This window comes from Prionailurus bengalensis, chromosome B1 (assembly GCF_016509475.1).
Source record: "Prionailurus bengalensis isolate Pbe53 chromosome B1, Fcat_Pben_1.1_paternal_pri, whole genome shotgun sequence".
Lineage (NCBI taxonomy): Eukaryota > Metazoa > Chordata > Mammalia > Carnivora > Felidae > Prionailurus > Prionailurus bengalensis.
The window spans coordinates 122919643-122931697 of NC_057344.1; the positions used below are offsets into that span (position 1 = coordinate 122919643).

Below are 12055 nucleotides of genomic sequence, written 5' to 3' on the forward strand. Positions count from 1 at the left end.
ATAGGTATAAGGTATTCAAGGCAGAATGTGAAATAACATATACAAGAATTATATATTATATATCAAGTATCTGAAAGTCAGAAAAAATATTACACTCAATTTTGTAGTATTTGCCTTCATAGAAAAAAAAGTTCCAATTAAATGCAATGGTTTTCTCATGTGGATTTTGAAAAACTCTGTCATCAGATTTTGCCACAACAATAGATTTCAAGGTCATCTATGACTTCTATTGTAATATCTGTTTGCTTTCTCTTGGCTTTCATTTTCCTGATCTTCTCTAGGAATTTGTCTTTGACGATCATCCCCAGCCATTCTCATTGAATCTTGGTTTATCTCATAACTTTCTGATGTTTTTTTTTCCTCTGTTCTGCTCACCCGAGCTTTCCTCTTGCTCTGCCCCAAAGTTCAGCCTTCACTTCTCTGCTTACTCTGCCCTGGCCCATTCTCTATCCCTTTCACTTAGATGACTAAGTCCGTCTTTTAACTTATCTCCCAACCCCTCGTTAGGCCCCTGCTCCTCTTCTACTTTCTATAATACAGCTAGAATGATTTTTTAAAGAATGAAATCACTTGCTCAAGGACACACAACTAGATAGCTGAGGTAGAACATGAACTCTGTTTAAAAATCTATGAGAGGCTCTAAATTTTACCTGGGTATAATTTAAGCTCCCTTCTTTCCTTACACAAAAATTTACCTAGCACCTCCCATGTGGCAGCCACTCTTTGGGAAATTGAAATAAGTGGTGAGTAAAACAGATATGTCTTCTGTTTTCAAGGAGCTCACAAATTAGCAGAAGGTATTTGATCATAATCAAATAAAAATATTTAGTCACAAACTGCAATGACTGTGGAGGTGCATCTACCCAAAACCATGCTTTCAGGATGCGCACACTCATCTGTCCACCTGACAGATGTGTCAGCTACTGATGGCTCATGCTGAGTCCCTTCTGGGAATTGCTTCCAGCTGAAGATAGTTCTCATGGCCGATGGGAACTTGACCAATGAGTGTTTGGTGGGGGTTACAAAGGCCTTACCCCCTTTCCTCAAGTTGAGATACCTCTACAAAGCCATCCATGGCTCCTTATGGGGCTGACTGAGGCCTCTACTGTATCTGTATCACAGCTCAAGTTCTGCTAAATCCCGCTTCCCTTGACTCCTATACATGTTATTCCTGAGAGCAGCCCCAGTAAATCTCCTTCAAACAGTTCTCCATACTACAGTCTATTTCCAGAGAACCTGACTTAAGACAATTGCTGTGATAGAATACTATGAGAATATAACATAAGGAAATTTAATTTAGATTGAGGATATGGAGCCCAGATTGTCTCTTTTAAGTTACATTTCAAGAAACTTGAAAAATGAGAAACAGCAAGTAATAATGGAATTTTTGGCAAGAGGAAATAGTATGAGTGAAAATCCAGAGGTTGGAAAAGTCTTATTACGTGTTCAAGGAACTTACGCAAGTCCAGTGTGGTTTATGTACAGTGAAGACGGGTGGGTAGGTATTGATAGGAAATGAGTCAAAAGAGGCAGAGGCCACATACATCACAGGAAACATTTTAGCCTATGTCAAGATCTAGTCATTATCTTAAGTGCATGTGAAGTCTCTGAAGGATTTTGAGTGGGATATTTAAGCAGTTAAATTTACATTTTAATATGATCTTTCTTGTTGTTCTATGGAGAGTGGATTGGATGAGGGCAGGGGTGGAAGTAGAGCAGTTAGAAGGCTACAAATTGCAAAAGTAGTAGTCAGACCAAGGGATAAGAATGGCCTAGAATGGAGCTGCAACCATGGCCATGGGGAGAAGTAGCTTAATTTGCAAAATATTTAGAAAAAAAAAGTGATGAGATCAAGGGAAGTATTGCAAGAGGAGAGGAAGCAAGTTCAAGAAGGGACCAAATTTATAGTCCCTTTCCCAACCAAGGGTTAATGCCTGGCACAGAGGATGCCTGTAAGCCTCTGCTCTAACTCCAATGCTGGCATCTGGTCTTAATGTTCAAAACCTGGGCCTCCCTATTGGTTACATATTTTGAACAGTATCCCTGTGCTTACCCACCAGAATCATCAAGTAGCCCAAATGTTGAGAAAGGGAAACATTCTAGGACCTTGAGTCACCTTACCTTTGATGTGGCACACCCTTCTGGGATGAGGGGTGTGCCGGACTAGAAAACAACCTCCATTTCTAGCCATAATATGGCTGCATTTGCTCTCAAACTGAGGAGCAGACATTGGGGACTTGAGGCTCATGTTCTCGGGATGTTGGTTTGCCCCTCTCCACTGTTGCCACAAAATGTCTTGGGGTTCTACCTGGTAACCTCACTTCCAGAGGTGCTCTGACCCTGAAATCATAAAATGACAATCATTCTGATGAGGGGCTCTTGACATTTCTTACACATCAAATATTTCTTCATTGCTTGCACTGCTGAGTTGTTTCCCTTGTCAAAGCAATGTGAGGCTATTATACTTTCAGATTAAATTTTTGTACACATTGAAATGAATTCGGGTATGGGTGGAAGCAAAGAATTTTTCCCTGGAAAATTCAAAACATTTGTGAGAAGCTTAAAATACATTCTATATTTAATTACATTTAAGGTCACTTTGTTCACTTACCAACATAAAAATAACAGGTTATCAATTTTGATATAGTAAATGAAAATGATAGCTTTAAAATACAATACACACAAATGTGCTTTACATGAATACACCCTTCATATTATGATATAATACACATATGAAGACCTTTAATATTATACTTTAAGAAAACCAGTTTGTTTGTTTGTTTTTTAAGTAGGCTTCACCCTCAGCACAGAGCTCAATGCTGAGCTTGAACTCACAACCCTGAGATCAAGAGTCCAATGCTTAACCAACTGAGCCACCCAGGGACCCCTAGAAAACCACCTTCTTAAATTTGTATCATCTTCTGAGAGGATGGTAAAACCTAAAAATAAGGGGGGGAAATCTGATAAAAGAATGATATTGTATCTACAAATGATAAATTGGAGAACATTTGACATGTTGTTGTTTGTAATTTTCAGTATTATTTAATGATTTTCTTTCAATCACTCAGGAATTATTTATTAGATAGCTAAAGTGTCATAGGCCTAAGGGATCAAAGATAATGTTATGGCTCTTAGGGAATTTACAATTACGTGGGGGGAAAGTTCTGGATTACTAACATAGGAAAGAGTTAAACAAACTTTCTTAAAGATAACATATTACTAGAGCACCTGAGTGTCTCAGTCAGTTAAGCATCCAACTCTTGATTTCATCTCAGGTCATGATCTCATGGTTTGTGGGATTGAGCCCTACATTGGGCTCTGCACTGACAGCCCGGAGCCTGCTTGGGATTCTCTCTCTTCCTCTCTCTCTGCCCCTCCCCACTCATGTTCTCTCTCTCTCTCTTTCAAAATAAATAAACTTTAAAAAAATGGCATGCTATCTTGAAATATAAAGAAGGGTTTTTTTCTGGTGTTTGTTGTGTATTTCCTGTCTTATGTGGCTATTTTATTCATGATAGCAGGACCAGGAAATACACATTTTATTTCTAACCACGGCAGGGAGTTTTTCTGGTCAGAATAATTTTCAGCATCAAAATATGTCCATATTCTAGAAATTGTTCTCAAGATTTTGTTGGGGCAGACATTTTTAGTTCATTGACTGCGTTTTAGACCAAAGAATCTGTGTTCAAGTTTTCCATGGTATACATTCAGAGTGTATGGTATATGTTATCAGTCCTGTTACCACAAATACCTAACGTTCATAAATTCTAAAATTATTCTAGGCTAAATAAAATATGTTAAAATATTTGAACTCATAAAGTACTATTATCTATCAATAAAAAATATTTTCTTATTGTTCCTTATAAATAATGAGTTAATTCCAGCCTCTTTGTGTAACCCAAACTATAGCCTTACTCATTCTTTCTGTGTGGGACCTTTTGCACAATTAAGTCAGTAAATTCATTTTTTATCTGTATTGGAGGAAAAGGGTACAGTAGACAATTTGGAGAGTGGAACTATCAAGTTAACTTTCAAGTTAAAGTGAACTGAAACTTTAAAATGAGATGTATGGTCCCAGCTTTTCCATTAACAAGCTAAGTCACCATGGATCAATTATTTTATTTCCTAGATTTTTATTTTTTCATCTGAAACCTGATGAGATTGACTGAGACATCAGCTAGAATGTTCAGCTATTCTACTGGGTGTGTCTTACCCTCATTAATCATTTCTTAGGCTAATTTGAAGGGTAATGACATACTTCAAATTCTGGTATTAAAGGTCAATAAACAATGAAGAAAACTCTTTCTCCTCTTATAAAAAAAAACAGTGCCTTCAAGAAGTCTGAAATTCAGGGGCGCCTGGGTGGCGCAGTCGGTTAAGCGTCCGACTTCAGCCAGGTCACGATCTCGCGGTCCGGGAGTTCGAGCCCCGCGTCAGGCTCTGGGCTGATGGCTCAGAGCCTGGAGCCTGTTTCCAATTCTGTGTCTCCCTCTCTCTCTGCCCCTCCCCCGTTCATGCTCTGTCTCTCTCTGTCCCCCAAAAAATAAATAAACGTTGAAAAAAAAATTAAAAAAAAAAGAAGTCTGAAATTCATCTTGCTTTTATACTTTAAAAGATGCTATAGGGCTTTCTTTTGTATTACAGAAAATTTAATTACCTGATGTTGTGGCTTTTATTGTTTCTTTTGGAGGTTTTGAAATAATGTTAAAGGGATTCAGGCAATATGTAAATATTTTATCCACATATATCATTAAAAATTTTACAAAATCCAATTTACATTATGTACTGTTGAAAGTCTGACTTACACTTAAGTTTTCAGAAATTAGATAAATGAAAAAGTCTGGACAAAGTTGTACTTTGAATTGTTCTAGCAAGTGATCTAATAATGAAAAAACAAAGCTATCTCAAACCTGAAGAAAAGTGAAACTATATTATTCCCTGCAAAAGTTCTTAAAACAATGTCTCCCAGACTGGGAGAAAATATTCTGAAACACATATATGATAAAGGACTTGTATCCAGAGTAACAAAGAACACTTAAAAATCAACATTAAGAAAACAAATAGCCAAATTAATAACTAGGTGAAAAAGGTGAATAAACACCTCATCAAAGAAGATGATCAGATGGCAAATAAGCACGCATATAAAAAGATACTCAACAGCACTTATCGTTAGGGAATTGCAAATTAAAATAATGACATAGCACTACTCACTTATTAGAATGGCTAAAGTCCAAAATACTGACAATGCTGACAGGAATGAGGAGCAACGGGAACTCTCACTCATTGCCAGTGGGAACACAAAATGGTACAGCCACTTTGGAAGATAGGTTGGAAGTTTCTTTCAAAACTACACATACTCTTACCATAGACCCAGCAATTGTACTCCTAGGTGTTTACCCAAAGGATTTGAACTCATGTCCACAGGGAAACCTACACATGAATGTTTATTCATAATTGCCAAAAAATGGAAGCAGCCAGGGTGTCCTTCAATAGGTGAATGGATAAATTGTAGTACCTCCATACGGTGGAATACTATTCAGTAATAAAAAGAAATGAGCTGTCAAGTCATGAAAAGACATGGAAGAATGTATGTTGTTAGAATGTATGTTGTTAGAAGCCAGTTTGAAAAGCCTACACACTGAGTGATTCCCACTACATAACATTCTGGAAGAAGCAAAACTATGGAGACAGTAAAAAGATCAGTGGTTGCCAGAAGTTCTAGAGGGACAGTGGGGGAATAATGAATAGATGGAGATCAGGGGATTTTTAGCGCAGTGAAACCAGCCTGTAGTATACTGTTCTATACTGTAGTTGTGGATATATGACATCATGCATTTGTTGAAAGCTACAGAACTGTACAACACAGAGTGAATGGTAATGTAAACTATGGACTTTAGTTAATAATAATGTATGGTTTTTGTTCATAAATTGTGACAAATGTAACACACTAGTGAAGATGTGAATAATAGGGGAGATTGGGCAGGGGCGATATATGGAACTCCCTGTACTTTCTGCTTAATTTTTCTGCAAGCTTAAAAACTACTGTAAAAAATAAAGTCTATTAATGTAAAAAAACAAAAAAAGAAACTAACTCAAGCCTGAAGAAAAGCAAAACTATTTTAGTTGCTATTAATGATGGCCCCCATCTTCCTCTTCCACTTGTTGCCTATATTGATTTCAACACTCTTTAACTGACTGATAATACATTTTTGCATTGATTTTAGTGGATATCTTTCCAAAGTTCATGAATTGGCTTAAAATAATATTTTTCTATTTAAATATTTCTCTTTAATATAAGCATTGATTTGGGGCTATAATTTTTTTAAGAGATAAACTCTAAACAAATGAATCATTCATTCTTCTACAAAAGGTTAGATTTTTTCCCCCCAAAGGCAAGAGAAATATGAAAAGAACATGTTATTAAAATAAGGAATTAATAGAGGACCAGAAAATAATTTACTTGTTGATAAACAAACATAATCTTTGTTAGAGAATCAGAAATTTCATTTATTTTATAATGAAGTGACTAAACATTTTCCTGAACCAGTATTAGAGGATCCCATCAATGCAAAATTGTTCAGTACATATCATGGACAGACTCTGTAGATGAAATCAGTTATAATAACTTCTGTAATGTGCCATGAATTATTTACAGTTTTGTGATAAATAATAGGTATTTTTTAACTCCAAAACAAACAAAAAACACCACAAAGAAAACAACACACACACACACACACACACACACACACACACACACACACTGTTTCCACTATTTTAGCTTAGTAGGTATTTGCTGTATAATATGGGGCAGCAGTTCTCAGCCTTCTTTCCCCACCTGATGCACATGACAGGTGATGTTCGGAGGAAAGACATCGCCATCCCATGTTCAGATTTTAAAGAATGAATTCCACAGTTGTGGTAGAGCAAAGTACTAAAAAAAAAAAGTCAATCACCCCAACTACGGTGTGTCAGTAACTGTTGCTCACAGGAACTGTATAAACAGGTTTTAACTCCAACCTTTCCAAACAGGTAGGCACATGTCATTGCAACTAAACGCCAACAGGTAGTGTTAGAAAACTTACCCTTCTTTGTATTAATTCCTTTTAAAAGCTAAACAATTTCTAAGCATGAGCGTTTTAGTTATTACCAGTAAGTATGTTGGGTCTCGCCTCACTGTCTGTGTTGCAAAACCTCGGTGGAGCCCTCCTGACTATGTCCAAAAAGATGTGCTGAGTGAAAGTAGCCAAGTTCCATTTATAATTCTATTCTACTTGTGATGCCAGCATTCTGCTTTTGCCTTGAAGAGGAAGAGAAAAACCTGTACAGTGGTAACTGATGGAAAATCTAATTAAAATTACCTTTTGTCATTCAGGGAATCGTGCAAGCACTTCTGGGAGCAGTATTTCCTTTTCTATAGCCTCTTGAATCTACCTATATATTAGCAAGTCACTGAATTTTATTTAGACTACATGACACAAAATCTTCAAAATCTAGAGTTTCAGAGGTATGATTAATCATGTAGTTCTAAATCTGGTCATCGTTACTTTTAAAATATGTAAATCTAGGGGCACCTGGGTAGCTCAGTCAGTTAAACATTCACTTTGGCTTAGGTTATGATCTCGCGGTCTGTGGGTTGGAACCCCGCGTCCAGCCGTGTGCTGACAGCTCAGAGCCTGGAGCCTGCTTCGGATTCTTTGTCTCCCTCTCTTTCTACCTCTCCTCCCCTTGTGTTCTGTCTCTCTCACTCTCAAAAATGAATAAATGCTAAAAAAAAATTTAACAAACATAAAATATGCCAATCTGTATTAAATATTAATAATCTTAGTCCAAAGTAACATTTATGGAAGATGTATGTTTAAAACAAGAGGATACGACATCTGATCAACGAACAGCTGTAAGTTACAAAGAATTCCTAGAGATGTAAAGATTGTTATTTAGGTGATGAATGCTGAACCATTTTGCAGGTCACCTCGCCTAAAAGGCATGCCACTAAGATCTTCACTGCATTCATTGCTCTGCCTACAGGAGACTTTCTCCTAAGGCTAAGGCTTCCTTACCCTTCTCTAAAGTAGTTCCCACCATCTTCCCTTCCTGGATCACTGTCTATCCCTAACTCTTCTTAGGCGATCTCCATAAGTGCATGTTATTCCCTGGCTTTTTTTTTTCATTTCTGTGTTTATTTTCCGCTTCTCTCCATAGGATATCATAATCAAGCAGGCAATGGTCTAGTCTAAGTTCTGTATTCCCAATACCTGTCACATAGTATATGTTCAGTATTTGTTAAATGAAGTTGAATGTTATCCACAGAACAAATGTCTTTATCCCACAAACTTAGCTTATTTTATTTGTATGATCTCCTCAAAGATAGGTGGTTTACTTTATTTTTTTTTTAGGTGGTTTACTTTAAAAGATAATACCTCATTACCACAAAACGGATTTCTTTGGCCTTCACATAGTCTTGAAAAGAGGATGAACCTGAGATCCATTAGCTAAATCATACCTAAACTTTTTGAAAATTATTTTAATGATGAATTTAAAATGATACCTGAGGACAGTTTTTAAAGAAGGTGATCTTGTTCACAGGAACTCAAGGCTATTGATATACTCCAAGCCTCATAATGGGTCTATGCTGAGTTGTCACTGATTTCCTTAAATCTTTGCACTTGAGCTGGGAATTTTTAATTGGCAGAGACAGCCTAATGTCTAATGCATCCAGTAGAATATCACTGTCTCCCTCCAGTTTCTCCCACTGTTGCTACAAAGAGCCCAGGAGGCTCCCTGGTTGTTAGGATACACTACAAAGCTTAGCAACGTGGTAACATTCTTTAGGGAAATCAGAGTTCCAGAACCTCTTCACCCCATGTTCTCAGAGCTCCACAGCTTGACAAAACCACATGGTAGCAGTGACTTTTCTCAGTTTCAGACATATAATAGTGTTGAATCTAATGAAAGAGAAAGAGAAAAAAGAAAGAGCAATCAATATCATTTATTGATACTTTCTCCATAATCTGCTTGAAGAATACATACTATGCAGAGGTAATCAAACTTCTCACCCAAAACTAGGGGGAGAAAATGTGGGTGATTTTAAAGATATCCCAGTCATTCTGCTTGGTAGTCAGCATGTCCATGGCAACGACTTGCTCAATAGTATTGAAAAAAAAAATTGAAATGTTAATTAAAAGTCATAAAGAAACATTAAATAATACAGTTAAAGTCATAGGGTTCCCTGTGAAAAGGGAAGATGGAATCATACATAGTAATTCCATACATGCACATACACATATACACATACATACATGTGTCCTTCAGCTCTCCGGATTATATATACTAGTGCTTCCTAATATTTTTCTTTTCAGACCATGTATGGTTTTTAATTTCTTTTTTTTTTATTTTTTTTAATTTTTTTTTGTTTGTTTTATTTATTTATTTTTTTTTCTGAAATTTATTGACAAATTGGTTTCCATACAACACCCAGTGCTCATCCCAAAAGGTACCCTCCTCAATACCCATCACCCACCCTCTACTCCCTCCCACCCCCCATCAACCCTCAGTTTGTTCTCAGTTTTTAACAGTCTCTTATGCTTTGGCTCTCTCCCACTCTAACCTCTTTTTTTTTTTTTTCCTTCCCCTCCCCCATGGGTTCCTGTTAAGTTTCTCAGGATCCACATAAGAGTGAAACCATATGGTATCTGTCTTTCTCTGTATGGCTTATTTCACTTAGCATCACACTCTCCAGTTCCATCCATGTTGCTACAAAAGGCCATATTTCATTTTTTCTCATTGCCACGTAATATTCCATTGTGTATATAAACCACAATTTCTTTATCCATTCATCAGTTGATGGACATTTAGGCTCTTTCCATAATTTGGCTATTGTTGAGAGTGCTGCTATGAACATTGGGGTACAAGTGGCCCTATGCATCAGTGCTCCTGTATCCCTTGGATAAATTCCTAGCAGTGCTATTGCTGGGTCATAGGGTAGGTCTATTTTTAATTTTCTGAGGAACCTCCACACTGCTTTCCACAGCGGCTGCACCAATTTGCATTCCCACCAACAGTGCAAGAGGGTTCCCGTTTCTCCACATCCTCTCCAGCATCTATAGTCTCCTGATTTGTTCATTTTGGCCACTCTGACTGGCGTGAGGTGATACCTGAGTGTGGTTTTGATTTGTATTTCCCTGATAAGGAGCGACGCTGAACATCTTTTCATGTGCCTGTTGGCCATCCGGATGTCTTCTTTAGAGAAGTGTCTATTCATGTTTTCTGCCCATTTCTTCACTGGGTTATTTGTTTTTCGGGTGTGGAGTTTGGTGAGCTCTTTATAGATTTTGGATACTAGCCCTTTGTCCGATGTGTCATTTGCGAATATCTTTTCCCATTCCGTTGGTTGCCTTTTAGTTTTGTTGGTTGTTTCCTTTGCTGTGCAGAAGCTTTTTATCTTCATAAGGTCCCAGTAATTCACTTTTGCTTTTAGTTCCCTTGCCTTTGGGGATGTGTCGAGTAAGAGATTGCTACGGCTGAGGTCAGTGAGGTCTTTTCCTGCTTTCTCCTCTAAGGTTTTGATGGTTTCCTGTCTCACATTCAGGTCCTTTATCCATTTTGAGTTTATTTTTGTGAATGGTGTGAGAAAGTGGTCTAGTTTCAACCTTCTGCATGTTGCTGTCCAGTTCTCCCAGCACCATTTGTTAAAGAGGCTGTCTTTTTTCCATTGGATGTTCTTTCCTGCTTTGTCAAAGATGAGTTGGCCATACGTTTGTGGGTCTAGTTCTGGGGTTTCTATTCTATTCCATTGGTCTATGTGTCTGTTTTGGTGCCAATACCATGCTGTCTTGATGATGACAGCTTTGTAGTAGAGGCTAAAGTCTGGGATTGTGATGCCTCCTGCTTTGGTCTTCTTCTTCAAAATTCCTTTGGCTATTCGGGACCTTTTGTGGTTCCATATGAATTTTAGGATTGCTTGTTCTAGTTTCGAGAAGAATGCTGGTGCAATTTTGATTGGGATTGCATTGAATGTGTAGATAGCTTTGGGTAGTATTGACATTTTGACAATATTTATTTTTCCAATCCATGAGCAGGGAATGTCTTTCCATTTCTTTAAATCTTCTTCAATTTCCTTCATAAGCTTTCTATAGTTTTCAGCATACAGATCCTTTACATCTTTGGTTAGATTTATTCCTAGGTATTTTATGCTTCTTGGTGCAATTGTGAATGGGATCAGTTTCTTTATTTGTCTTTCTGTTGCTTCGTTGTTAGTGTATAAGAATGCAACTGATTTCTGTACATTGATTTTGTATCCTGCAACTTTGCTGAATTCCTGTATCAGTTCTAGCAGACTTTTGGTGGAGTCTATCGGATTTTCCATGTATAATATCATGTCATCTGCAAAAAGCGAAAGCTTGACTTCATCTTTGCCAATTTTGATGCCTTTGATTTCCTTTTGTTGTCTGATTGCTGATGCTAGAACTTCCAGCACTATGTTAAACAGCAGCGGTGAGAGTGGGCATCCTTGTCGTGTTCCTGATCTCAGGGAAAAAGCTTTCAGTTTTTCCCCGTTGAGGATGATGTTAGCTGTGGGCTTTTCATAAATGGCTTTTATGATCTTTAAGTATGTTCCTTCTATCCCGACTTTCTCAAGGGTTTTTATTAAGAAAGGGTGCTGGATTTTGTCGAAGGCCTTTTCTGCATCGATTGACAGGATCATATGGTTCTTCTCTCTTTTTTTGTTAATGTGATGTATCACGTTGATTGATTTGCGAATGTTGAACCAGCCCTGCATCCCAGGAATGAATCCCACTTGATCATGGTGAATAACTCTTTTTATATGCCGTTGAATTCGATTTGCTAGTATCTTATTGAGAATTTTTGCATCCATATTCATCAGGGATATTGGCCTGTAGTTCTCTTTTTTTACTGGGTCTCTGTCTGGTTTAGGAATCAAAGTAATACTGGCTTCATAGAATGAGTCTGGAAGTTTTCCTTCCCTTTCTATTTCTTGGAATAGCTTGAGAAGGATAGGTATTATCTCTGCTTTAAACGTCTGGTAGAACTCCCCTGG

At 37.4% G+C, this 12055-nt stretch overlaps 1 protein-coding gene across 1 annotated transcript in view; it reads right to left on the minus strand.

Annotated features, from left to right (window-relative positions):
- Positions 1-8797, minus strand: part of CB1H4orf17 (chromosome B1 C4orf17 homolog) — a 35979-nt gene extending 27182 nt beyond the window's left edge. Inside the window, exons 1-2 of the mRNA XM_043571842.1 lie at positions 8546-8797; positions 2122-2340 (exon numbers count right to left, since the gene is read on the minus strand). Of these exons, the coding sequence (XP_043427777.1) occupies positions 2122-2248 (127 nt within the window). The 5' untranslated portion in view covers positions 2249-2340; positions 8546-8797. The remainder of the gene's footprint in view (positions 1-2121; positions 2341-8545) is intronic.
- Positions 8798-12055: the final 3258 nt, after the last annotated feature.